The sequence below is a fragment of the Dermochelys coriacea genome, chromosome 3 (assembly GCF_009764565.3).
Source record: "Dermochelys coriacea isolate rDerCor1 chromosome 3, rDerCor1.pri.v4, whole genome shotgun sequence".
Classification (NCBI taxonomy): Eukaryota; Metazoa; Chordata; order Testudines; family Dermochelyidae; genus Dermochelys; species Dermochelys coriacea.
This window is the reverse complement of record NC_050070.1, coordinates 45,058,714-45,085,171: the sequence shown is the minus strand read 5'-3', so window position 1 is coordinate 45,085,171 and position 26,458 is coordinate 45,058,714. Positions and strand designations below refer to the sequence as shown.

The 26,458-nt window shown below is 45.0% G+C and overlaps 1 protein-coding gene across 15 annotated transcripts in view; it reads right to left on the bottom strand.

Moving 5' to 3' along the window:
* The window catches only part of MCPH1 (microcephalin 1), a 229,824-nt gene extending 203,915 nt beyond the window's left edge, over positions 1–25,909 (bottom strand). For 5 of the 15 annotated variants that reach the window (XM_038397542.2, XM_043510352.1, XM_043510351.1 and 2 more), the window contains exons 1-6: positions 25,747–25,908; positions 17,996–18,087; positions 10,665–10,783; positions 5,807–5,891; positions 5,162–5,276; positions 4,604–4,744 (exon numbers count right to left, since the gene is read on the bottom strand). In XM_038397542.2, the coding sequence (XP_038253470.1) occupies positions 4,604–4,744; positions 5,162–5,276; positions 5,807–5,891; positions 10,665–10,783; positions 17,996–18,087; positions 25,747–25,765 (571 nt within the window). In that variant the 5' untranslated portion in view covers positions 25,766–25,908. Of the gene's footprint in view, positions 1–4,603; positions 4,745–5,161; positions 5,277–5,806; positions 5,892–10,664; positions 10,784–17,995; positions 18,131–25,746 lie in introns of those variants that run through there. The other 10 variants (XM_038397541.2, XM_043510355.1, XM_038397547.2 and 7 more) reach the window with 5 other exon arrangements.
* Positions 25,910–26,458: the final 549 nt, after the last annotated feature.

The following is a 26,458-nucleotide window of genomic DNA, read 5'->3' as shown; positions in this document are numbered from 1 at the left end:
AAATTAATTCCAATTCAGCAGTCTCTCATTGGAGTCTGTTTTTGAAGTTCTTTTGTTGAAGAATTGCCACTTTTAGGTCTGTAATCGAGTGACCAAAGAGATTGAAGTGAACTCCAACTGGTTTTTGAATGTTATAATTCTTGACGTCTGATTTGTGTCCATTCATTCTTTTATGTAAAGACTGTCCAGTTTGACCAATGTACATGGCAGAGGGGCATTGCTGGCACGATGGCATAGATCACATTGTTAGATGCACAGGTGAACGAGCCTCTGATAGTGTGGCTGATGTGATTAAGCCCTATGATGGTGTCCCCTGAAGAGATGTGTGGACACAGTTGGCAACGGGCTTTGTTGCAAGGATAGGTTCCTGGGTTAGTGGTTCTGTTGTGTGGTGTGTGGTTGCTGGTGAGTATTTGCTTCAGGTTGGGGGGCTGTCTGTAAGCAAGGACTGGCCTGTCTCCCAAGATCTGTGAGAGTGATGAGTCGTCCTTCAGGATAGGTTGTAGATCCTTAATGATGCATTGGAGAGGTTTTAGTTGGGGGCTGAAGGTGATGGCTACTTGCGTTCTGTTATTTTCTTTGTTGGGCCTGTCCTGTAGTACGTGACATCTGGGTACTCTTCTGGCTCAGTCCATCTGTTTCTTCATTTCAGCAGGTGGCTATTGTAGTTGTAAGAATGCTTGATAGAGATCTTGTAGGTGTTTGTCTCCGTCTGAGGGGTTGGAGCAAATGCGGTTGTATCATAGAGCTTGGCTGTAGACAATGGATCGTGTGGTGTGGTCTGGATGAAAGCTGGAGGCATGTAGGTAGGAATAGCGGTCAGTAGGTTTCCTGTACAGGGTGGTGTTTATGCGACCATCATTTATTAGCACCATAGTATAGGGTAAGCGGATCTCTTGTGTGGACTGGTCCAGGCTGAGGTTGATGGTGGGATAGAAATTGTTGAAATCATGGTGAAATTCCTCCAGGGATTCTTTTCCATGGGTCCAGATGATAAAGAAGTCATCAGTGTAGCGCAAGTAGAGTAGGGGCATTAGGGGATGAGAGCTGAGGAAGCATTGTTCTAAGTCAGCCATAAAAATGTTGGTATACTGTGGGGCCATGCGGGTACCCATCGCAGTGCCGCTGATTTGAAGGTATACGTTGTCCCCAAATATGAAATAGTTATGGGTCAGGACAAAGTCACAAAGTTCTGCCACCAGGTTAGCCGTGACAGTATCGGGGATACTGTTCCTGATGGCTTGTAGTCCATCTTTGTGTGGAATGTTGGTGTAGAGGGCTTCTACATCCATAGTGGCCAGGATGGTGTTTTCAGGAAGATCACCGATGGATTGTAGTTTCCTCAGGAAGTCAGTGGTGTCTTGAAGATAGCTGTGAGTGCTGGTAGCGTGGGGCCTGAGGAGGGAATCTAGACAGCCAGACAATCCTGCTGTCAGGGTACCAATGCCTGAGATGATGGGGCGTCCAGGATTTCCAGGTTTATGGATCTTGGGTAGCAGATAGAATGCCCCAGGTTGGGGTTCCAGGGGTGTGTCTGTGCGGATTTGTTCTTGTGCTTTTTCAGGGAGTTTCTTGAGCAAATTTCTTTTGGTAACCCTCAATGGGATCAGAGGGTAATTGATCATCACTACAAAAGGTTCCCCCCCCACCCCACCCCCGCTCTCCTGCTGGTAATAGCTCACCTTAAGTGATCACTCTCTTGTTAGAGTGTGTATAGTAACACCCATTGTTTCATGTTCTCTATGTATATAAATCTCCTCACTGTATTTTCCACTGAATGCACCCGATGAAGTGAGCTGTAGCTCACAAAAGCTTATGCTCAAATAAATTTGTTAGTCTCTAAGGTGCCACAAGTACTACTTTTCTTTAAGAATTTCTAGTATTTCTGTGGTTAGTAGGAATGTTTTTAGTAGCAGGAACAAAAATGTTAAATTTACCATGTTGCTGCTCATGACTGAAGTGTGACAGAGTGGTATGTGGCTGGTTATTATGAAGTATTATAGAAATGTAGGGCTGAAAGGGACATGGCAGGACCATCCCTGATAGATGTTTGTCCAACCTGTTTTTAAAAACTTCCAATGATCGAGATTCCACAACCTCCCCTGGAAGCCTATTCCAGTGCTTAACTGCCCTTATAGTTAGAAAGTTTTTCTTAATGTTCAGCCTAATCTAGTGCTGAAGATTAAGTCTATTACATCCTATCCTACTTTCAGTGGACATGAAGACCATTTGATCACTATCCTCTTTATAGAAGCACTTAACTTAGCAGTCTTCTTTTCTCACGACTAAACATGCCCAGTTTTTCTTTTTTAACCTTTCCTCATAGGTCAGGGTTTCAAAAAGCTCCATGTTGTATTAGGACATCCATTTGGTATAACTTGCTGAACACATGACTAACCCGGTCCAAGGCCAGGCTATTATGAGACATTCCAATAGGCTGCCCAGAAACGTGCGTCACACCACATTGGAGAACAAAAAAAAAAAAAATCTAGGGCCATTGAATGGTTGTCTTTCAGCTACGAGTTCTCCATGGAACAACGGATTCTCTACACAGGAGCCCAGAGAAAGAACAAGGCAAAGCGGTAAAGACTATTTAAGAAGAGTTTCTCTTTGAAGTAGACCATTCATTGCCACGTGCCACAGTAACAGTCAGGCAGAAGGGACTCTGCCTAGCCTGAAATGCTGACAAGACTTCACACTCAGAGATTAGACGGGGGGGAAGGAGTTGTGCATCTCAGGTATTCTGTCATTTTGCAAAGATCTGTAACGCTAGTGCTTTTTCAGAGTAAAGTGACTGTGGTTAAAAAAAAACAAAAAACTTTCATTTCTAAGCCTGTGTTCCTTGCCTTTCTGCCACAATGTCCCTGAAAGCTGTGGCTAACAGCTTAAGACAAACTCTGCAGGAGGGTGTATAAGTAAATAGGAGCTCAGGCAATTTGAGACACTGGTTCCAGTGTTTTGGGTAGCTGGACTGGAGTCCCAAGGATGGGCTAAGACAAAAAGATCTCAGCCTAGGAGTGTATCTTGGAGTCCAAAACTAGAAACAGATTAGACTCAGCCCAGACCCAGGTGGCTTAAAAACACATGGGACCCAGCATTTGGGTCCACTTACAACAGACTGGAGACTGTCTAGAAGGGGACTAGACCAGGGAACATGTAGCAATAGGAGTGCAGAATATAATTCTTTAAATGGGTGGAACAACAAAGTTCTGTTGGTGAACTGTGGACAGGTATTAGTACTAACACATCTGTGGATCCTAAATGACACGCTCTGAAGACAGAGTGCAAAGGAAAAAGCTCAATTTGCTACCCGTTTTCAACTCCCAAAATAGGAAGAGTCCAGGAGGTTGACCATGGGATATTTTCTGAAACTGGATTATTAGTCTATGTCTATATTTAGACCACTACACTAGCACAGTGACAGCACTTCCACTACATCACCATAGCGCTTCAGTGTAGACACTCACTACAGCGATGGGAGGGATTCTCCCATCACTGCAAGGACTCCACCCCTCCCCCCACCCCTGAGAGGTGATTGCTAAGTCAATAAAAGAATTCTTCCATTGACCTAGCGCTGTCTACACCGGGGGTTAGGTGTAGCGATGCAGCTGAGTCAACGTAACCTTTTAGTGCAGACCTGGCCGTAGGACTGTGAGCATTGTACCACTACTCTCCACCATGCTTAGATCCATGCTGCCATCCAGAGTTACCTATGCTGCCCATGCAATTTTTATCTCTGGCAAAAGAGGGTGCAAGGAATTCCAGAAAGCAACGGCCCCGATATTTATCGGTTCCACCAGTTGTTCACATCAGATTTCACTGGGTAAGGGATAAAAACAATGGAGGTTCATTTGTGGAGGGGTGGGGGAGAGGAGAGGGGTATATCATCTCATCTTCAATTCTATTTTATGATCATCATCTTGAAGTACCCAAAGTTCTTTTAAAAAAAAAAAAAAAAAACACAAAAAAGGCTACTCTAGAAACTATGAACTAGGATGACTTCATCTACCTCTGAATTACTAATTCTGGGTTGAAATGGAGCACAAAGCAATAACCAACAGTTTAGATTACAAGAAATCTTGTAAACAATTTTAACTGCAGGAAGAAGGTAATTAAGGTGTTATTTCAGCAGCACCCATACTTTTGCCAGAGGTGTCAAAGGTTCTTTAAAGACTACAAGCAGTCAAGAATTTGGTTTTACATATTCTCTGAAAGACAGCATCTCCCAACACTATGCTATGTCAGAAGTTCAACACTCAGAGGGCAGAGCCCTCATTCTAATGGATTACTGGCACCTATGGGTTCCTTGGAAATCCCTTATCCAAGCAATGACTTAACCCTGCTTGATTTCAATGATTTCAATGTAAAAATTGCATGACTACAGGTTGTCGGACCAAGAGTCTTCTATTTGGTTTAAATATTTATAATCATGCCTTTTCAGTTTAAGTCAGGATAAGCAGATGTTTCACAGCAACATCATTTATCAAATCAAAAGAAAATTACACAGTCCTGGAACATGTGCAGGACTAGCATCAACATAATTCAACGAGAAAGATGCAACCATTTATGCTTTTCAATGAATTCATAAGTCTTAACTCCTTACCGGTAGGGGAAAGATTTTCCCTTTTTTCCTTCATGTCCTTTATTCTCTTTTCCATTGCACTGCATTGATCTTTAATCTTATTTGTAGGGCTATATGCAAGTGAACCATCATCCTCAAATAATAAAATAGGTATATCGGTTTCTAAAAAAGTAATTGTAATTTGCAGATATGAGACTTCATTATTTGAACAGAGCATGAATTTTTAAAGTACAAAGTTGTATTTTTAAATTCAAAGTTACTTAAAAACTACATTTCTACAATGCTGTCAGTACCATAAGTTGAATAATGCTGAATTCCAAACAAGTCCAATACTACCTTTTAAATTACTAAAAAGTAAATTATTCTTTAATATCAAAGCATGCATAACACGTATAGTAGCTTTTCTTAATGAGAATTCATATTATAAATAACTATGTTAACTTCAATTATAAAGTGATAAAAGAAAAATAAGCTATATCTTATGTGTTCTCTTGAAATTTAAAACAAAGATATTTTGGCATTTCTTTTTGGCGCACTGTTTAATTTTTACAATCTAACCAGAACTATGTATTAACTCACCGGTTGCTGTTTTTTGTACATCTAGTTCTTTAGCCATCATGTCCAATTTTTTTTGTAGTCTTTTATCATTTTCTGGTGTTTTTTCAATGAAGTCTTTGGGCTGCATGCATTTGTGCTACAAGATTAACCACAGCATAAATCTCTCATAATTAACTTGTACTTAACATTTCTCAATTTTATCATGTAATACTATGTGTATTATATGATCATTCTACATCATTTATGACTCCAGGTAAATCCCATTTAGCCAGCCATGGATAGACCATAAAATTTAGGGGGAAATTTCAATGAGAGTTTCAGTATGGATTAAGGAAAAAAATGATTTCAGAGTTATCAGAATGACCAATAAGAAATTAGACAAAACCACTGTGGACATTTTAATACTCATTTGAAAACATGGAATATTTTAGACTTGGATTAACATTTTCAAAAGTCCCTAAGCATATGTCTACACTGCATCTGGGAGATAAGAGTCCCAGCGCAGGCAGGCAGACACACTATCTCTGCTTGAGTTAGCAGGCTAGAAATAGCAGTGCATGTATGTTGCAGCATAGGTAGCTGCTCATGCTAGCTGCCCAAGCTCAGACTCAGGAAGTCGGGTGGCCTTATACTTGGGTGGCATTTTAAAATTACTTTTACACTCACTTTTTTAATTAGAAGGGGTAACCCTTCGTTAGTATATATTGCAGGAAATAATGATTCATCAACATGGGCACCAGCTTCTCTGCATCTGTACAATATAATAAATAAGTAGTTAATACATTTACTTTGTTTAGAAATAGAATTTAATTTAAAAATGGTAAAAAGGCTGTACCGATTAGCCACAACAATTATCTAAATTAACAGAGAGAATAGACCTAGAAATAATACCTGAAGGGAAGTGGAAAGCCCAAAAACTGTCCCTCTGACTCTTTAGTTTGCCCAGCAGGCAGAGAGCTCCTTACATAGTCCATCTGGCATGACTTAGCTCTCAGTCATGCCAGTGGCCTTGACCTGCATCTGGGAACTAAAGGTCTCCTTTGATCAGGCAGTGAACTTCTTTTGAAGTGCCTATAAATTAAGGACTTAATTTCCTTGCTGAGAGTCTAGTCTCTCAAACCAGGGTCCACAGAATCTCATGGGTAAGCAATAGTTTGAAAAGGAAGGGTTTGCAATCAGGCAGGTGATGAGAAAGAGGCCTATCCCATCTTGACTTTCACTTTTAATCATTCCTCACCCAGTCTTCTCCCGGTTTCCTCACTCCACACAAGAGATTCTGTGAAGGAACTAGCCCCTGACAAGGTCCATTGTTACTCATCCAGCTGACTTTGGCAAACATGCTTCCTCAACCCAGTCAGCTATGTTTCTTCCATTTTTCCTGCTGGGAGTTTGACCTGAGAATATTAGGACTAAAATCTTTGTTAGCTGGGGTCCTATCCATCTGTAGTTTTGAAAAATTTGAGGGAAGTTGGGACACCATTTTGGGTACTAATATAGAATACACTACATAAAACAAAGAGCTAAAAAAACAATTTTGACCAGAAACAGTAAAAAAAAGTTTCATTACTCTACAATCTTTCAATAAATAATAGAATTGACTATGGAAAAAAAAATTATGAATCATTAACACTGCACTAGGAATTTCTGATACAGTAATTCAAATATGTGATTCTAGTGACACCTAGTGATCTTACATTTATAAAGTACACATTTTCAGAACTACCAGTACAGCATGATTTGAGTAATTCTAAGTTTTGGAGTAGAAAATATACAAACTAATTTCTTCATGGCCACAGATTTGTTTTATGTAAAACGTGCAGTTTCAAATAGTTAGATGTTAGTACATTAATCTGAATTTACTGGAGTAAATTTCTGAAACATCAAGCAAAAGTGATTTCAAAAAACATGATAATCAATGAGCTTTAAACAACTGGCTATTATTAAATCACAGATACTGCCACCAATGGAACATAACTAGACTATTTTAAAATGTGAAAAAGTTATATTAACAGCACTGAGGTGGAGAAAATTTAAACAGAAACCAGAAAATGAAAACATTTGTCCAATTTACGTAAGATCAGTTAAACTGTTAATAAAAGCACCTTTTAATATTTAATATATGCAATGTGAATGAGTTACACATTTCTAAGAGAACATTGATTTGCATTTCCTAGCATTCTGTGTAGAAATCTGGAGCCTTAATGCTACAACAGTATACTTTTTAAAGAGAGATGCACTGAATTTAGAAGTTTCAGTTCACTGTAGCATCTGAACACCTTTCCTCCAAACTTAATTTGGGATCTAAGATGAACTTGTGTTTAACACTAACACACACACACACACACACACACACACACACACCCCTTTCAATAATCTAAGCAGAAATCAGTGCCAATCTCCAATTAAATATTCCATAAAAACTGGTGAAATAATGTTTACGGATAGACAAGACCTGGATTTCTAAAGCAAAAGTAAGTTTTTTTTCTGCTTAATACATGAAACAAAAACACCCTTCAGATCTTCTACATATTCCACAAAGAATAATTTCTGCTTTTGAGTTATCTTTACTTTTTGGCATTTCCTGACTTTTCAGTGCTTAGCCTTGCAACTTTAATTTTATTTTAACAGTATTTCTCTCTCTAATAGACTTGTAAGTAAAGTGGTGGCATTATATTGAGCTCAGATACAAATAGAGATTACCCTTGCCCCAAAAAGCTTTTCAAATAAAATTCAGACTGATGAAACACGAGCACTAGAGACGCATGGGGTTGGAGCTCAAACTGTGGTTTTGTAAAATACCAAATTAGGTTCTCACAGAGGTGCTCGATACATTGTCTGAGGTACCTGTAGGGATGCTATTCTCAGGAAACTCTTGCTGTCAGGGTTGAGAAATAATTGAGTTTTTCCCTTACTCAGCACTTAGGTTTCCAGTATTTATGGAATTCTGATTGACCTGGGAGATATATTCTGCATCAGTATTTGACTTTATTCACCTAACTGAATAGACAATTGGCTGCTTTCCTTTTGAATGACAGGAATGTGATCAATCACCATAGTCTCTTCGCTCTTTAGCTGTTTCCTCTCAACAACTAGGTAGCTTAATTCCATTTTCCTGGCTATAGATGACATGGTATTTTATTCTAGGCTATGGACTGGTCTTTGTAATATAATGCCCTGTCTGAGCAGAGCAACAATAAGGGGTTCAGTCAGATGTTCAGCCAGAAGTATGGAATTCTTAGTGCTCCCCTCTGGCTGAGGGGACGGAGCTTCATTGTGGGCTGGTTAAAGTCTGCGAATGAACCCCTCATAGGAAATAAGGACTATGACAAACCTCACCACCTTATGCAAGTGTCAGGCTCATTTATTTGACCTGCCTTGTCTAACAAAACTAATAGCAGCATTTGTAATATACAAGGCTATGTTTTCATCACGGGTATTTTTTAGTAAGAGTCATGGACAGTAAACAAAAATTCACAGCCCGTCACTTGTCTATAACTTTTACTATACATCCCTGACTAAATCTTGGGGGGAAAAGGGGGCAGCCCGGGGAGTGCCGTGGGGCAGAGACAGGCAGTGGCATGCAGCCTGGATCCCCCTCTGGAGCTGGGGGGGGCCGTGCGCAGCCCGGGCCCACCGATGATGCTGGGAGGAGGGGGTGTCAGACTCCTTACCTGGCTCTGTGCCTCCCCAGAAGGGGCAACATCCCCCTCCCTCAGCTTCTAGGCGGAGACATGGCCAGGCAGCTCTACGCATTGCCTCCACGGCCAATGGGAGCTGTGGGGGCGGTGCCTGCAGGCAGAGGCAGCGTGCAGAGCCACCTGACAGCACCTCTGCCTAGGAATGTTGCCGCTTCTGGGGAGCCCCCTGGAGGTAAGCATTGCCCAGAGCCCTCACCTCCTCCAATGACCAGCCCTGAGCCCCTCTTACACCCAAACTCCTGCTGCTGCTGCAGCAGGAAGACAGGGGACTGGGGTGGCCCGAGACTGCCCCAGCAGTAGTTGCTCAGGCAGCCCCCGGGCCAGCTGCAATGGCCACTGCGAAAGTCACGGAGGTCCCAGAAAGTCACGGAATCCGTGACTTCCGTGACGAACCCACAGCTTTAGTAATATTTATTAAAAAAATCCAGAACAAAACACTCCATTGTACATTCTCCTCCCCCTAGGGAGGTGAAAGAATAATCATGTGACAGAGGTTTATCACATTGCTTAATGGACTACTGGAAGATGTTCAGATACTATAGTGATGAGTGTAGTCTAAGAACCTATACAAAACAGAACTTACGCTCTTAACATTGGAACCCTCATGGTTGCTCTGCTCCCACGTCATTCTCTGGATTATTCAAACAGAGTAAAAGGTGGAAACATATGAAGAAAATCCTCTGACTAGGTCTAAGACCTGGTCTACACTGAAGGCAGGGGAAAATTGATCTAAGTTACGCAAACTTCAGCTACGTGAATAACGTAGCTGAAGTCGAAGTACTTAGATCTACTTACCGCGGTAAGTCGACGGCTGACACTCTCCCGTCGACTTCGCCTGTGCCGCTTACCCTGCTGGAGTACCAGCGTCGACGGGAGAGCACTTGGAGGCCGATCAACCCCCACTGGATTGATCGCTGCCTGTCGATCCAGCGGATAATGTAAACAAGACCTAAGACACTGCATCCACAACAGCCGCCCCTGGATCACATTTTTGAGAAAATATTTGAATTGTGTGTTTAGAAAGTAATCTCATGCACCAGAAGGATCTGGGCAAAAACTCAAGATGCTGTAACTAACTAGAAGGGCAAAGCTCTGTATTTAATTGCTGGCACTCATTAAGCAAAAGTAAAATAATTTTCTTCTGTGCTGGACAAAATTGTCTATGACCTCAGAGGCCTGTGGATGACAGAAAACCTCCCTATGGCTGTCTGGGTCAACATCAAATTTGAACTTTTTCAAGTGGCTGCTGAGAAACTTCCAAACCCAGAACCAATCTTTCCCTGCCAGATCTCATAGGAACCGGATTAAATATGGCCCTCATTCTTTCTCCTGTGTGGGCACATTCTATATGGAGCTGATTTGTAGAAGCTGGGCAATTTATTCTGATTGTTTGAGTGGGCGAGGGGTAGCATACTAGAAGCCGTTTCCTAGGAAAAAGGAGACACTCTACTGTGCATTTATTCTGTATTACCTCCATTGCCCATCTGTCCAAAGTAGTTTTGGCACAGATCTCTGAGAAGAGAGTGTTGTATGAATATTAGAGAATATATTGTAAAATCAGGTTTACAGTCATTTCACTTTTCAAAAGAGAACCATGCTCATCCTCTTTAGGGAACCAAGATGCCTTAAAATAGAAATACCAAATGTACATCACTTCAGTATGACCTTTCAAAATGGCCAGTTAGCCATAGTTGTGAAGGTTATTTTAAAATATACAAAAAACATATATACTGTACTTTCCTGCAGTTCTTAAAAACGTAAAGATTGTTTAGATTCCCTCTTCCCCTTGGAAAAAGGTCACATTTTTAATATACAGCACTACTCACTTTTCCACCCAGAGTACAGAAACTAGTTTTACTCCAGTCTTCTGTGCTTTTCGCCACGTAGCCAAATGTCCTTCTTTGAAGACTACATGAGTCACTTGCTTGTTAAAAGTTTTTGAAACCTACAGGATTATACAAAGAGAAGCATTAGTAATTTCAGTTCACTGATCAGCAAACCCTCATGAAATTACATAAAATAGTCCACTTTTATTGCAAGTAGTAATCCAGCTTCATAGACGTTACTGTACAAATTTTAAAGTATGTATTGTCAAAGATTGTTTTGCTCTTTCCTTTCTCAGCAAGAAAGGCCCGAAAACAAGCTAATTTATTAGTCAAACCAGTACGTTACTAAAGAAGAGCTTTTACCATTCCAAAGCAAGAATTCCACTATGTAAGGTAGGATAAAATGGACTCATGATTTCAAACAGAGGTTTGTTCTAGGACACCACTTTTTAGCTGCCTGCTGTACCTTTATTTTCAACCCTCCAAATGCCTTGGAAAGGTTGCCTCATTTAAGAAGCCCTAAATATGACTTCATGCATCAAGTATCATAAGAGGTAGACCCAGAAACTAGTCAGCATCATCCAAAATGATAAGTGCATCACCATATAATAAAGTATGCACAAGGCTGAAGAGTTCTAATGTTACTTCTCTCTAACTGATTTTCACCCATATATATTTTATTTGTACTTTTGAAATGGCCCTCACAGCAGACTGGTCTACACTACAAAACTAATCACAGCTGGGAAGAATCAAGTTAGCTGTTCTCAGTATCTTGTCAGTGTATAACAGCACAAGTCACTTTCATCATCATATTGACTAATCACAATTAAGCCCTCCGGAACAGTATTACACTGACCACTGAATCATAATCATAGTTTCACCTAACTAAACCTTCATAAACATATAAACATAGTAAAATTTTGTAGTGAATACAAGCCCAGTGTTTAGAAAGTTGGTGAGTGGTGAAACAATTTGAACTGAATTCTAATGTTCCACCCTTCATCTAAGTTACTTAAAATTTGCTTTTGACAGGCTTGTAAAATATTATCTTAGCCAAACTAAAAATACCCATGTAGCCCTCAAAACACATGCATTACTCAAGAGATTGCACGATCATCTCCTCACCTCATCCTCTTTGATCTTTTATAGTTCTTGTCAACTTAAATTCTCTGAGGCAGGTACTCTGTTTAAGGTTCCATCCATATGTGTGGCACCACAATTAAATCACTCTAATAGAGGATGCTGGAAGATTACTAGCATCTTGAAATCTTTTGGTGGGGTTCAAACTGACACCAGTCTGTCAGAAGACAACTCATATTGGGAAAGCTGTATTGACATATGCACAAATTATAGTGTTGGACTTGAAACTGAAAGAGCTTCTTAGGACGTGTAGAGATTGAGCATCTGTCAACCAACTTCACCATGCACCAGGGCCACTCATCCTAAAATACAATTAAAGACTCTGCTAAAAGTTAAGAATGTGTTTTGCAAATGATGAAGAATGCAGGTGTTTAATTTTATTTTTTTTTTAAATATAAGTTACCTCCACAAATGATTAAGAAATCTGATGTGGAAATTTACTCCTGGCTGTCAGAGTGAGCGATATCAAAAGTATCATTAACAGACGGCCCAAAAAGAAGGGTTCAGAAGAATTTCAAACTGTATTTTGCTACTTGTGCTGTCGTCCAGCGTCAGAGAACCATGAAAATCAGCAGCTCAGAATTTTCAAGACCTCATGTAATTATAGCCTGAACTGTCTACATGAAACAAACACCTTCTTATTCAACAGATCTACTCCGTGTTCATTGTGAGTCACATTTGCTTTTATGACAAATTATTATATTGCTCCTAGGTCCGTGGTACTAGTCATGGACCATATCCCCATTGTGCTAGGCACGGTACAAACAGAACAAAGATGGTCCCTGCTCCCAAAAGCTTACAATCTAAGTATAAGACTAGAGACAACTGATGGATACAGACATACAGACTGTTTCTTTGTACTCCCCACAATGAGACAACATTGATCTGCATGATAGGAAGTGGTCTGAGCACACCAATGGTCTCTAATCATTATCAAGTTTTTCACAGGCATCATGGCAAAGAAGAATTTGGAGGTGGTAACTTTGGGAACTCCTCACAACCATGAGGGACAGCACAGTAGAAAGCATGAAGGTGCTTGTTTGAAAATTTAACAAGTGGGCAAGAGAGGCTGGCATTATGGGCTAATCACAGGTGGTGCCAACATCTTCATAGTAAAAGAGAGATAAGTAAGGTGGGCATAGGTCAAGAAGGGCCTTGAAAGTTAAGACAAGTAGTTTATCTCTGACGCAACAGAGAAGGTGGACGACCAGAAGTCCATGGGGCCGGATGCACTGCATCCGAGAGTGCAAAGGAGTTGGTGGATGTGATTGCAGAGCCATTGGCAATTATCTTTGAAAACTCACGGCGATCGGGAGAGGTCCTGGACGACTGGAAAAAGCCTAATGTAGTGCACATCTTTAAAATAGGGAAGAAAGAGGATCCTGGGAACTACAGGCCAGTCAGCCTCACCTCAGTCCCTGGAAAAATCATGGAGCAGGTCCTCAAGGAATCAATTCTGAAGCACTAAGAGGAGAGGAAAGTGATCAGGAACAGTCAGCAAAGATTCACCAAGGGCAAGTCATGCCTGACTAATCTAATTGCCTTCTATGACAAGATAACGTCCACTGCTTTCCCGTCATCCACAGAGCCAGTGTTGTTCCTTGACTTTAGCAAAGCTTTTGACACGGCCTCCCATAGTATTCTTGCCAGCAAATTAAAGAAGTATGGGCTGGATGAATGGACGATAAGGTGGATAGAAAGCTGGCTAGATTGTCGGGCTCAATGGTTAGTGATCAATGGCTTCATGTCTAGTTGGCAGCCGGTATCAAGTGGTTTTGTTCAATATCTTCATTAATGATCTGGAGAATGGTGTGGATTGCACACTCAGCAAGTTTGCAGAGGACACTAAACTGGGAGGAGAGGTAGATACGCTGGAGGGTAGGGATAGGATACAGAGAACCCTAGACAAAATTAGAGGATTGGGCCAAAAGAAATCTGATGAGGTTCAACAAGGACAAGTGCAGAGTCCTACACTTAGGATGGAAGAATCCCATGCACCGCTACAGACTAGGGACCGAATGGCTAGGCAGCAGTTCTGCAGAAAAGGACTTAGGGGTTACAGTGGACGAGAAGCTGGATACGAGTCAACAGTGTGTCCTTGTTGCCAAGAAGGCCAATGGCATTTTGGGATGTATAAGTAGGGGCATTGCCAGCAGAACGAGGGACATGATCGTTCCCCTCTATTCGACATTGGTGAGGCCTCATCTGGAGTACTGTGTCCAGTTTTGGGCCCCACACTACAAGAAGGATGTGGAAAAATTGGAAAATGTCCAGCGGAGGGCAACAAAAATGATTAGGGGACTGGAACACATGACTTATGAGGAGAGGCTGAGGGAACTGGGATTGTTTAGTCTGCGGAAGAGAAGAATGAGGAGGGATTTGATAGCTGCTTTCAACTACCTGAAAGGGGGTTCCAAAGAGGATGGATCTAGACTGTTCTCAGTGGTAGCAGATGACAGAACGAGGAGTAATGGTCTCAAGTTGCAGTGGGGGAAGTTTAGGTTGTATATTAGGAAAAACTTTTTCACTAGGAGGGTGGTGAAACACTGGAATGCATTACCTAGGGATGTGGTGGAATCTCCTTCCTTAGAAGTTTTTATGGTCAGGCTTGACAAAGCCTTGGCTGGATGATTTAGTTGGGGATTGGTCCTGCTTTGAGCAGGGGGTTGGACTAGATGACCTCCTGAGGTCCCTTCTGACCCTGATATTCTATGAGAGATGCGAAAAGTGGGGTACAACATGCTCTGACTGGTTGGTCTCAGGGGTTGCTTCAAAAAGGCAGACTAAAAAACTCATAGAAGTGGTAGGTAAGGTTTGGTGGGAAGAAAATCTAAGGCAAAAAGGAGTTCAGGACAGCTGGCAGTTTCTCAGAGAGACAACATTAAAGGCACAACAGCAAACTATCAAGATGTGAAGGAAAGTTAGGAAGAACAACAAGGCCAATATGGTTTCATGAGGAACGCTTTAAAGATCTGAAAATCAAAAAGGAATCCAACATAAAGTGAAAATATGGACAAATTGCTATGGACAAATGAAAAAAAGGATAGCACAAGTACGTCAGGACAAAATCAAAGCTTAAGACACAAAATGAGTTACTCCTAGCAGGGGATACAAAAGGAAATAAGAAGAGATTTCATACATACCTTGGGAGCAAAAGAAAGACAAAGGCGAGTGTAGGCCACTACTTATTACAGAAGGAGAGCTAATAATGTAGGACATCAAGAAGACCAATGTGTTTAATCCTATTTTGCTTCAGTCTTCACTAAATCGGTGAATTGTGACCAGATATTTAAAACACAATTAATATTAGCAAGGGGGAAGGAACACAAGTCAGAATAAGGAAAGAACAGGATAAAGAATATTTAGACAAGTTAGGCCTGACCTGATTTTTAAGTGCAGACTAACATAACTATATTGACCATGAGTGTGAAAAATCTGCACCCCTGACTGCTATAGCTATTGCAGCCTAACTCCCAGAGTAAATGCAGTCACGTGAACAGAAGAATGCTTCTCTGATGTAACTACCATCATTCGGGAAGGTAGCGTTCCTCTACTAATGGAAAAAAAATTCTTCCATTGGTGTAGACTGATCTACATATACAGTTTTTCAGAATAGCTATGGCGATGTAGCTATACCGGTATACTCTATATTGTAAACATATCACCAGATGTATTCAAATCAGCATGATGGAATTCACTTGAGGACATTTAAGGAACTAGGTGAAGCAATCTGAGAACCATTAGCCATTATCTTCAAGAACCCATGGACAATGGGTGACATCCCAGAGGATTGCATCCGTAATGCATCCGATGAAGTGAGCTGTAGCTCACGAAAGCTTATGCTCTAATAAATTTGTTAGTCTCTAAGGTGCCACAAGTACTCCTTTTCTTTATCCCAGAGGATTGGAGAAGGACAAACATAGTATCTATGGTTAAAGAGAGGAACAAACAGGACACGGGCAATTACAGACCATAAACCTAAGTTAAATGCAGTTAAAGAGCTCAATTCTGGTAAAAGTTTGCCAGGCCTCTGAGCTAATAAGACCATTGTGGTGTCTGTGTTTTTCCAGCAGCAAGATTGCAAGTGAAAGCCAATATCGGAGGCACAAGCTGCATTTGCTATTTTTGCTGTTCTTTCCTCTTCCCTTGTTTGTCTATTTGTCTTCTAAAAAACAAACAGCAACAGCAGCTTCAGGCCACCTCAACCAACTTTTGCTCCTTTGCACAAAAGGACAGTTATAATCTTTAATGCCACCTAAAAGGCTGTCAAACAAGTTTTTCCCTTATAAAAATTATCTTTAGCTAAAGGAAAGGAAACATTGGATATGGGTAAAATGAAAGCCTTAACACTTTATATTTCAAATTCTTGAACTGTTTTTCCTTCTCTCTCTATTTTTGTTTTTTTAACTAAAGTTAAAAAAAAAATGTGTTTCTCCTGGTGCTAAGCAGGCTGAAGTCTCTGTATACTAAACCCTGAACTTTTTTAAAAACTGTTCAACGTTGGACAGTTTCAGGGTGACGTTAACTTCTTTGGGCCCATTTATTCCATATAAATTAAATACAACAGAGTCTATCCTAGGTTCTGTACTATTTTCTTTAATGACCTGGATAACACCATGGAGTGTGCGCTTATAAAATGTGCAGATGACACCAAGCTGGGAGGGGCTGCCAGCACTTTGGAGGACAAAATTAGAATTCAAACCAACCCTGACAAATTGGAAAACTGTCCGAGTCAACAAAATGAAATTAAATAAAAGACAAGTACAAAGTATGCAGTGTTGTTCTAGCCACGTCAGTCCCAGGATATTAGAAAGAAACTGGATGAGGTAATATCTTTTATTGGACCAACTTTTGTTGGAGAAACACAAGCTTTCACAAAGCTCTTCTTCAGATCTGGAAAAATTAGGTCTGGTCTACACTACTGAGTTAGGTCAATATAGTCAAATCAATGCAGAGTTAGTGTAGACGCTGCATTGACTATTCCGGTTGTCAGCCTCAATGCTCCACAGTGCCCCACATGGTCAATTAAATCGGTGGAAGTGCTCCTTGTGAGGATGGGCACCGTCAACAGAAGTAGTGGAGACACGAAAAACCAATTTAATTACTGCGATGGCTGTACATCAACATAACTTAAGTTGACTTAATTTTGCAATGTAGACTTTCCCTTAGAGTGTCACAGCTCAATACACATCATGACAGGTTGCTATTATGCCTTTAATGTTGTCTCTGAGAAACAGCCAGCTCTCCTGAACTCCCTTTTGTAGGCCGACTGAAACAGAGAAGTCATAGGTAAGGTTCCATCAGCTTAGAGTCAAGCTGGGACATTTCCTTCTTTCACATCATCACCAGTTAACAGAGATTCCATAGCCCATGCTGTCAGTGACACATGTGCCAACCCCTTTAATAGACTTGCACAGATGTCTAATTGTAATTTAGTAAACAATTTTTCTGATTCACATGAAAGATAGTACTGAACGCACTCTCTTAGATGCGGAGCCAACGCATCTGGGCTTTGCTAGGCTAACGTGAGTAAACAGTAGATTTCCCTTTCTACTCCAGACCTGTCTCCTTCCATTCAAACAAAATCTCAGCCTGTCCCTCTGACATATCCTCATGGATGTCTAGCCTCCGGCTCAAGCTCAGCATGGCTAAAAAATAGAGTTAAACATTTTTACACTTGAAAACCAAGCACATTAGAGATACTCACCACTGAAACACATACACAGAATCCCCCAATATTATTTTTACAACAACTTTTCAGAGCAGAGCCACACGAGTAGGGACGTTGGCAGGATAGTGCGTTGACACGGTGAAAGGTATGATTGTGGTGCATGGTCTGGGATTTATGATAATTGTACCAATGATAAGGTGGGTGAGAGTACTGGATATGTCCTGGTAAGCAGCTTAGCTTTTCTCTTCCTTGCTTTTGTGGGTTTGTGTCAAGTATGTGGTGTTTAGCAAGCCTAACTGCTTCACAACAAAGTGTTTTTTGGTATACTACTATATAATAGGGTTTAACACATTTCCCATCTGCCATACACATTTTAAATTTGAGTGATGGTAGCAGTATCAACTCTTACAACATCCCTCCTAGATTAACCCATACATACAAGGAGACATACATGACAAGTAGAATATGAAAGCAACAGTCTGAGAGGGAACTTTGCAAGAAAAGAAAATAATTTCCTTACTTTTGCTCCCATATCCAGAAGTTGTTGTGCAAATGTTTTTGAATAATTCTCTGTTCTATTGGATGACCATACTTCTACATATGCTGAAACACCTGGGGAACAAAAGCTGTGTATTAGCATGTGCTTTTGTCTATGTATATTGAAAAAAAAACTTGCTCAAGTCTCTTAAGACCAGATTCCCCCACCCTTACTTGTACTGAGTAGTAACTTACTCTGCAAGAAGTGCCAGTGTGTGTAAGCTTATCACCAGCAATTACATGTGCTTAATAAACTTAACACCATGCATCAGAAGGGTTTTGGTTTTTTTTTTGTTTTTTTAAAAAGACTTGTTTAGAAGGGCTGCTAGAATTTTAGTAAAACTGAAACTGACAAGTTTGGTAAATATACTGCCATGGTTGGCCAGTTCAGCCTGGTAAGAGCATGAAAGTACAGCTAAATCTGGCCTTCCAAATGCCCCAGATGCTTTTGTCTGACTTGCCAAAAAGATTTCAGAGTAGCAGCCGTGTTAGTCTGTATTCGCAAAAAGAAAAGGAGTACTTGTGGCACCTTAGAGACTAACAATAAATTTGTTAGTCTCTAAGGTGCCACAAGTACTCCTTTTCTTTTTGCCAAAAAGACAATCCCAAAGTTCAAATGGATATTAAATATGGGGCTTAAAACAGGACGGTATCCAGCATTTATTTTCTGACCAACCTCTCTCATTTTTTTAAACTTATGTTCTTAGGTATTTATACAGTCCCGCAGTAACATGGCATCTGAGCACTTCAGTGTCTTTTTTTTTTAAATGTATTTATCCTCACAGCTTCCCTATGAGGTAGGAAAATACTATTACATCCATTTTATTGATGGGAAGGTAAGGCACAGAGAACTTGAGAGACTTGCCCAATGTTACACATGTAGTCTGCAGAGCAGAAGCAAACTGAATCCAGGTCCCAGACTAGCACCCTTACCAATGGACCATCCTTAGTCTCCAAAAAATTAAGGTGTCAAGAGTTTCTCCTTGGCCTCCTTTTCTCAGCCTTGCTCCACAAGTTGAGCATAATGATAAGCGACACGTTTTATCTAAATTGTTCCAAGCTAAACTCAAGAATTATTCGGAAATATAACCGGCCACTTGCCAATACTGAAGAAAAGGAAGTGGTTGCATCATCTGCCACAACAGCGGCATCCAGCATGGACATGTTTGTCACATAGAATCATAGAATAGAATCATAGAATATCAGGGTTGGAAGGGACCCCAGAAGGTCATCTAGTCCAACCCCCTGCTCAAAGCAGGACCAAGTCCCAGTTAAATCATCCCAGCTAGGGCTTTGTCAAGCCTGACCTTAAAAACCTCTAAGGAAGGAGATTCTACCACCTCCCTAGGTAACGCATTCCAGTGTTTCACCACCCTCTTAGTGAAAAAGTTTTTCCTAATATCCAATCTAAACCTCCCCCATTGCAACTTGAGACCATTACTCCTCGTTCTGTCATCTGCTACCATTGAGAACAGTCTAGAGCCATCCTCTTTGAAACCCCCTTTCAGGTAGTTGAAAGCAGCTATCAAATCCCCCCTCATTCTTCTCTTCTCCAGACTAAACAATCCCAGCTCCCTCAGCCTCTCCTCATAAGTCATGTGCTCTAGACCCCTAATCATTTTCGTTGCCCTTCGTTGTACTCTTTCCAATTTATCCACATCCTTCCTGTAGTGTGGGGCCCAAAACTGGACACAGTACTCCAGATGAGGCCTCACCAGTGTCGAATAGAGGGGAACGATCACGTCCCTCGATCTGCTCGCTATGCCCCTACTTATACAACCCAAAATGCCATTGGCCTTCTTGGCAACAAGGGCACACTGCTGACTCATATCCAGCTTCTCGTCCACTGTCACCCCTAGGTCCTTTTCCGCAGAACTGCTGCCGAGCCATTCGGTCCCTAGTCTGTAGCGGTGCATTGGATTCTTCCATCCTAAGTGCAGGACCCTGCATTTATCCTTATTGAACCTCATTAGATTTCTTTTGGCCCAATCCTCCAATTTGTCTAGGTCCTTCTGTATCCTATCCCTCCCCTCCAGCGTATCTACCACTCCTCCCAGTTTGGTATCATCCGCAAATTTGCTGAGAGTGCAATCCACACCATCCTCCAGATCATTTATGAAGATATTGAACAAAACGGGCCCCAGGACCGACCCCTGGGGCACTCCACTTGACACCGGCTGCCAACTAGACATGGAGCCATTGATCACTACCCGTTGAGCCCGACAATCTAGCCAGCTTTCTACCCACCTTATAGTGCATTCATCCAGCCCATACTTCCTTAACTTGCTGACAAGAATGCTGTGGGAGACCGTGTCAAAAGCTTTGCTAAAGTCAAGAAACAATACATCCACTGCTTTCCCTTCATCCACAGAACCAGTAATCTCATCATAAAAGGCGATTAGATTAGTCAGGCATGACCTTCCCTTGGTGAATCCATGCTGACTGTTCCTGATCACTTTCCTCTCCTCTAAGTGCTTCAGGATTGATTCTTTGAGGACCTGCTCCATGATTTTTCCAGGGACTGAGGTGAGGCTGACCGGCCTGTAGTTCCCAGGATCCTCCTTCTTCCCTTTTTAAAGATGGGCACTACATTAGCCTTTTTCCAGTCATCCGGGACTTCCCCCGTTCGCCACGAGTTTTCAAAGATAATGGCCAAGGGCTCTGCAATCACAGCCGCCAATTCCTTCAGCACTCTCGGATGCAATTCGTCCGGCCCCATGGACTTGTGCACGTCCAGCTTTTCTAAATAGTCCCTAACCACCTCTATCTCTACAGAGGGCTGGCCATCTCTTCCCCATTTTGTGTTGCCCAGCACAGCAGTCTGGGAGCTGACCTTGTTAGTGAAAACAGAGGCAAAAAAAGCATTGAGTACATTAGCTTTTTCCACATCCTCTGTCACTAGCTTGCCTCCCTCATTCAGTAAGGGGCCCACACTTTCCTTGGCTTTCTTCTTGTTGCCAACATACCTGAAGAAACCCTTCTTGTTACTCTTGACATCTCTTGCTAGCTGCAGCTCCAGGTGCGATTTGGCCCTCCTGATATCTTTCCTACATGCCCGAGCAATATTTTTATACTCTTCCCTGGTCATATGTCCAACCTTCCACTTCTTGTAAGCTTCTTTTTTATCTTTAAGATCCGCTAGGATTTCACCATTAAGCCAAGCTGGTCGCCTGCCATATTTACTATTCTTTCGACTCATCGGGATGGTTTGTCCCTGTAACCTCAACAGGGATTCCTTGAAATACAGCCAGCTCTCCTGGACTCCCTTCCCTTTCATGTTAGTCCCCCAGGGGATCCTGGCCATCTGTTCCCTGAGGGAGTCAAAGTCTGCTTTCCTGAAGTCCAGGGTCCGTATCCTGCTGCTTACCTTTCTTCCCTGCGTCAGGATCCTGAACTCAACCAACTCATGGTCACTGCCTCCCAGATTCCCATCCACTTTTGCTTCCCCCACTAATTCTACCCGGTTTGTGAGCAGCAGGTCAAGAAAAGCGCTCCCCCTAGTTGGCTCCCCTAGCACTTGCACCAGGAAATTGTCCCCTACGCTTTCCAAAAACTTCCTGGATTGTCTATGCACCGCTGTATTGCTCTCCCAGCAGATATCAGGAAAATTAAAGTCACCCATGAGAATCAGGGCATGCGATCTAGTAGCTTCCGTGAGTTGCCGGAAGAAAGCCTCATCCACCTCATCCCCCTGGTCCGGTGGTCTATAGCAGACTCCCACCATGACATCACTCTTGTTGCACACACTTCTAAACTTAATCCAGAGAGACTCAGGTTTTTCCACAGTTTCGTACCGGAGCTCTGAGCAGTCATACTGCTCCCTTACATACAGTGCTACTCCCCCACCTTTTCTGCCCTGCCTGTCCTTCCTGAACAGTTTATAACCATCCATGACTGTACTCCAGTCATGTGAGTTATCCCACCAAGTCTCTGTTATTCCAATCACGTCATAATTCCTTGACATCACCAGGACCTCCAGTTCTCCCTGCTTGTTTCCAAGGCTTTGTGCATTTGTATATAAGCACTTGAGATAACCTGTTGATCGCCCCTCATTCCCAGTATGAGGCAGGAGCCCTCCCCTCACAGACCTTCCTGCCTGTGCTTCCTCCCGGTATCCCGCTTTCCCACTTACCTCAGGGAAATGTGGCATCCACTATGGCCTAGATGCTGTCAGGGTTGGAAACTCAGGCTAATTGGCCCCCAAATGGCAAGTGAACGTTCTATTTTAGGGAGGTGACAACAAATCCCATATACTTTTATTCCTTATGCTTCCAGGCGTACTTCAGCTTCTACTGTCATGGTACTATCTCTGAGCATGTCTATACAAACTTAGCACATGTATTTAGAAGTGCTGCTGCTGCTAGTATAGAAAGGGTTTTAGAATTTTTACTACTATTTCATGAAGACTTACTCAGTAGACAATGTTCACTGTGAGACAATGTTCTAGTGTTTTTATACTAGTGCTTATTGTTTTACCACTGCTAAAAGTGTAGCTTCACCATTGCAGGCAGCTCCTGAAATAGAGATTTTATTTTTGCTCATGTAAATAAGGCCTAAAGGACAGCACTGTAGCAGTTTCCCTTCCCCTACCTACACCAGGCCAGAAGTGCCTTCCAGTCACCACAAAAACAGCTCAGAGAGCAGCTGCAGGAGTAACAACCCCCAACCCTGAACTTACTGTATCAAAATGTATCAATTTTCCAACAACAGTACAGTTGCACCAGTACCTGCAAAGATGTGTTAATATAGCACAACTTAGGGATTTTCTCCAAATCATGAAAACCATACAGCAGCTTTTAGGGTGACCAGGTGTCCAGTTTATGACCAGAACACCCTGTCGAAAAGGGACCCTGGTGGCTCCAGTCACCACCGCCAAGCGGGCTGTTAAAAGTTTAGTCGGCGGTGCTGTGGAGCTAAGGCAGGCTACTCTCTACCCGTGCTGGCACCCCAGAAGCGGCCAGCAGGTCCAGCTCCTAGGCGGGGGGCCCTAAAAGGCTCCACACACTGACCCTTCCCCATGCACTGGCTCTGCACTCCTATTGGTCAGGAACCACGACCAATGGGAGCTGCGGGGGCAGTGCCTGTGGGCAAGAACCATATGCAGAGCCACCTGCCGCGCCTCCAACTGGGATCCGGACCAAATGGTCACTTCCGGGGCACAATGCCCTTCCCCAGCCCAGTGAAAGTGAGGGCAGGAGAGACGGAATGGAGTGAACAGGGTGTGTGGCCTCAGGGAAGGGGCGGGGCTACGGTATTTGGTTTTGTGTGATTAGAAAATTGGCAACCCTAGCAGATTTTAATAATCTGACGGTAAAAACACCCCCATCGCATCTACACTACTGCTTAAGGTACTCATCACAGCTATGCTGCTGATAGAGAATGGTTAAAAGATTTTCAAATGTTAACAAGGCCCAACTGTCTTGTTGGCCAGGACAAGAGGAAACTGTGAAAACAACAGAGAAACTGGTGGGACGAAAGAAACAATTCAAATGAGTGCCACGGAGGATGGATCTTCACTAAGAGAAAAGGTGTGTTCTTAAGTTACCTAACTCCAAGTAAAGTCCTAGCAAAGACAAGGTGGGTGAGGTAGTATCTTTTAATGGACCAACTTCTGTTGATGAGAGAGACCAAAAAGCTAAACAATAAGCCATGAAAATACAGACAGAAAAAGGGGAATATAAAGGAAACCAATAACCTCTCTCCCCCCCCCGCTCCTCCTGGAGCTGCTAACCCCCCCTTCCTCCTCCTGAAGCTGCTAACTCCCTCCTCCTCCGGCTACCTCCCACCCTCCAGTTACCCCCGCTCCTCCTCCTCCTGAAGCTGCTCACTCCCCCGCCCTCCAGCTACCACCCCTCCTCCTCCTCCTCCTCCGGAGCTGCTCACTTCCCCCCCCCTCAGCTACCACCCCTCCTCCTCCTCCTCCGGAGCTGCTCACTTCCCCCCCCTCAGCTACCACCCCTCCTCCTCCTCCTCCGGAGCTGCTCACTTCCCCCCCCCTCAGCTACCACCCCTCCTCCTCCCCCCCCGGAACTGCTCACTTCCCCCCCCTCAGCTACCACCCCTCCTCCTCCCCCCCCGGAACTGCTCACTTCCCCCCCCTCAGCTACCACCCCTCCTCCTCCCCCCCCGGAGCTGCTCACTTCCCCCACCTCCAGCTACCACGCCTCCTCCTCCCCCACCGAAGCTGCTCACTTCCCCCCCTCCAGCTACCACGCCTCCTCCTCCCCCACCGAAGCTGCTCACTTCCCCCCCTCCAGCTACCACCCCTCCTCCTCCCCCACCGAAGCTGCTCACTTTCCCCCCTCCAGCTACCACCCCTCCTCCTCCCCCCTCGGAGCTGCTCACTTCCCCCCTCCAGCTACCACCCCTCCTCCTCCCCCCTCGGAGCTGCTCACTTCCCCCCCCTCCAGCTACCATCCCTCCTCCTCCCCCCTCGGAGCTGCTCACTTCCCCCCCCTCCAGCTACCACCCCTCCTCCTCCTCCCCCTCCCCCCCCGGAGCTGCTCACTTCCCCCCCCTCCAGCTACCACCTCTCCTCCTCCTCCCCCCCCGGAGCTGCTCACTTCCCCCCCCCTCCAGCTACCACCTCTCCTCCTCCTCCCCCCCCGGAGCTGCTCACTTCCCCCCCTCCAGCTACCACCCCTCCTCCTCCCCCCCCCCCCGAGCTGCTCACTTCCCCCCCTCCAGCTACCACCCCTCCTCCTCCCCCCCCCCGAGCTGCTCACTTCCCCCCCTCCAGCTACCACCCCTCCTCCTCCTCCTCCTCCTCCCCCCCCCGGAGCTGCTCACTTCCCCCCCTCCAGCTACCACACCTCCTCCTCCTCCTCCTCCCCCCCCCCGGAGCTGCTCACGTCCCCCCCCTCCAGCTACCACCCCTCCTCCTCCTCCTCCTCCCCCCCCCAGAGCTGCTCACTTCCCCCCCCTCCAGCTACCACCCCTCCTCCTCCTCCTCCTCCTTCTCCCCCCCCCCCGGAGCTGCTCACTTCCCCCCCCTCCAGCTACCACCCCTCCTCCTCCTCCTCCTCCTTCTCCCCCCCCCCGGAGCTGCTCACTTCCCCCCCCTCCAGTTACCACCCCTCCTCCTCCTCCTCCTCCCCCCCCCGGAGCTGCTCACTTCCCCCCCCTCCAGCTACCACCCCTCCTCCTCCTCCCCCCCCCGGAGCTGCTCACTTCCCCCCCCTCCAGCTACCACCCCTCCTCCTCCTCCCCCCCCGGAGCTGCTCACTTCCCCCCCCTCCAGCTACCACCCCTCCTCCTCCTCCCCCCCCCGGAGCTGCTCACTTCCCCCCCCTCCAGCTACCACCCCTCCTCCTCCTCCCCCCCCCGGAGCTGCTCACTTCCCCCCCTCCAGCTACCACCCCTCCTCCTCCTCCCCCCCCCGGAGCTGCTCACTTCCCCCCCCTCCAGCTACCACCCCTCCTCCTCCCCCCCCCGAGCTGCTCACTTCCCCCCCCTCCAGCTACCACCCCTCCTCCTCCCCCCCCCCGGAGCTGCTCACTTCCCCCCCCTCCAGCTACCACCCCTCCTCCTCCCCCCCCCCGGAGCTGCTCACTCCCCCCCTCCAGCTACCACCCCTCCTCCTCCCCCCCCCGGAGCTGCTCAGTTCCCCCCCACCTCCAGTTACGCCCCCACCCCGGTCCTTCTCCTGGAGCTGCTACCTCCAGCTATACCCGCTCGTGGAGCAGCTGCTGCCCCCACACGCTGGCGGACAGGCCCCGAGGGGCGGCTCGCTACCTTGCAGGATAGGCTCCATGTTGACCGGTCGCGCTCAGTGCTACGCTACGACCGGATCGCAGCCGCGCCGCGCCGCCGCCTCCCGCCGCAGTTCAAACCGCCTCCGCCCCGGCCCGGCCGAGAGCGCCTGCGCATTGCTCTCGCCCCGCCCCGCGAGAGACCCCCCTCTTGGGGCTGCCTGAAAAGCGGGGGGGGGGGAGGCGGGTCATTCAGAGCCTCGCGATGAGCTGGGGGTGGGGAGCGGCCCAGTGCGGTGTTTGTGTCTATGTCACCGCAAGGGGAGGATGCAAAATACTGAAAATTGCCCTTGCACAATAGTCGGCCAGAAACATCCCCGCGTGCGGCGCGGTGGGGAAACACGCACACAGAGCACGGCGTACGCGGTGTTACGGGGACACGCGCGCGCGCCTCGGAGTGTCCTGTTACGGGGGACGCGCACACGTTCCCCAGTGAATGCCGCGCCGTGATAGAGGCCACCCCCTCGCCCCTGCAGAGCTGGCCCAAGCCGCTTGCCCAAGCCTCTGCCCCCCGCCCCCCCTCCGCGCAGGGCTGCCTCCCCCCACGCGCGGAGCTGGCATCGCCACGGGCCCCTCCCAGGCACGTTTCTCGGCCCCCCACCTATGTCGGGACGCACACACACATTCCCTACTGAGTGCAATGTTATGAGAACACACATCCCCCACTGAGTGCAGTGTTGTGGAGACTAACACAC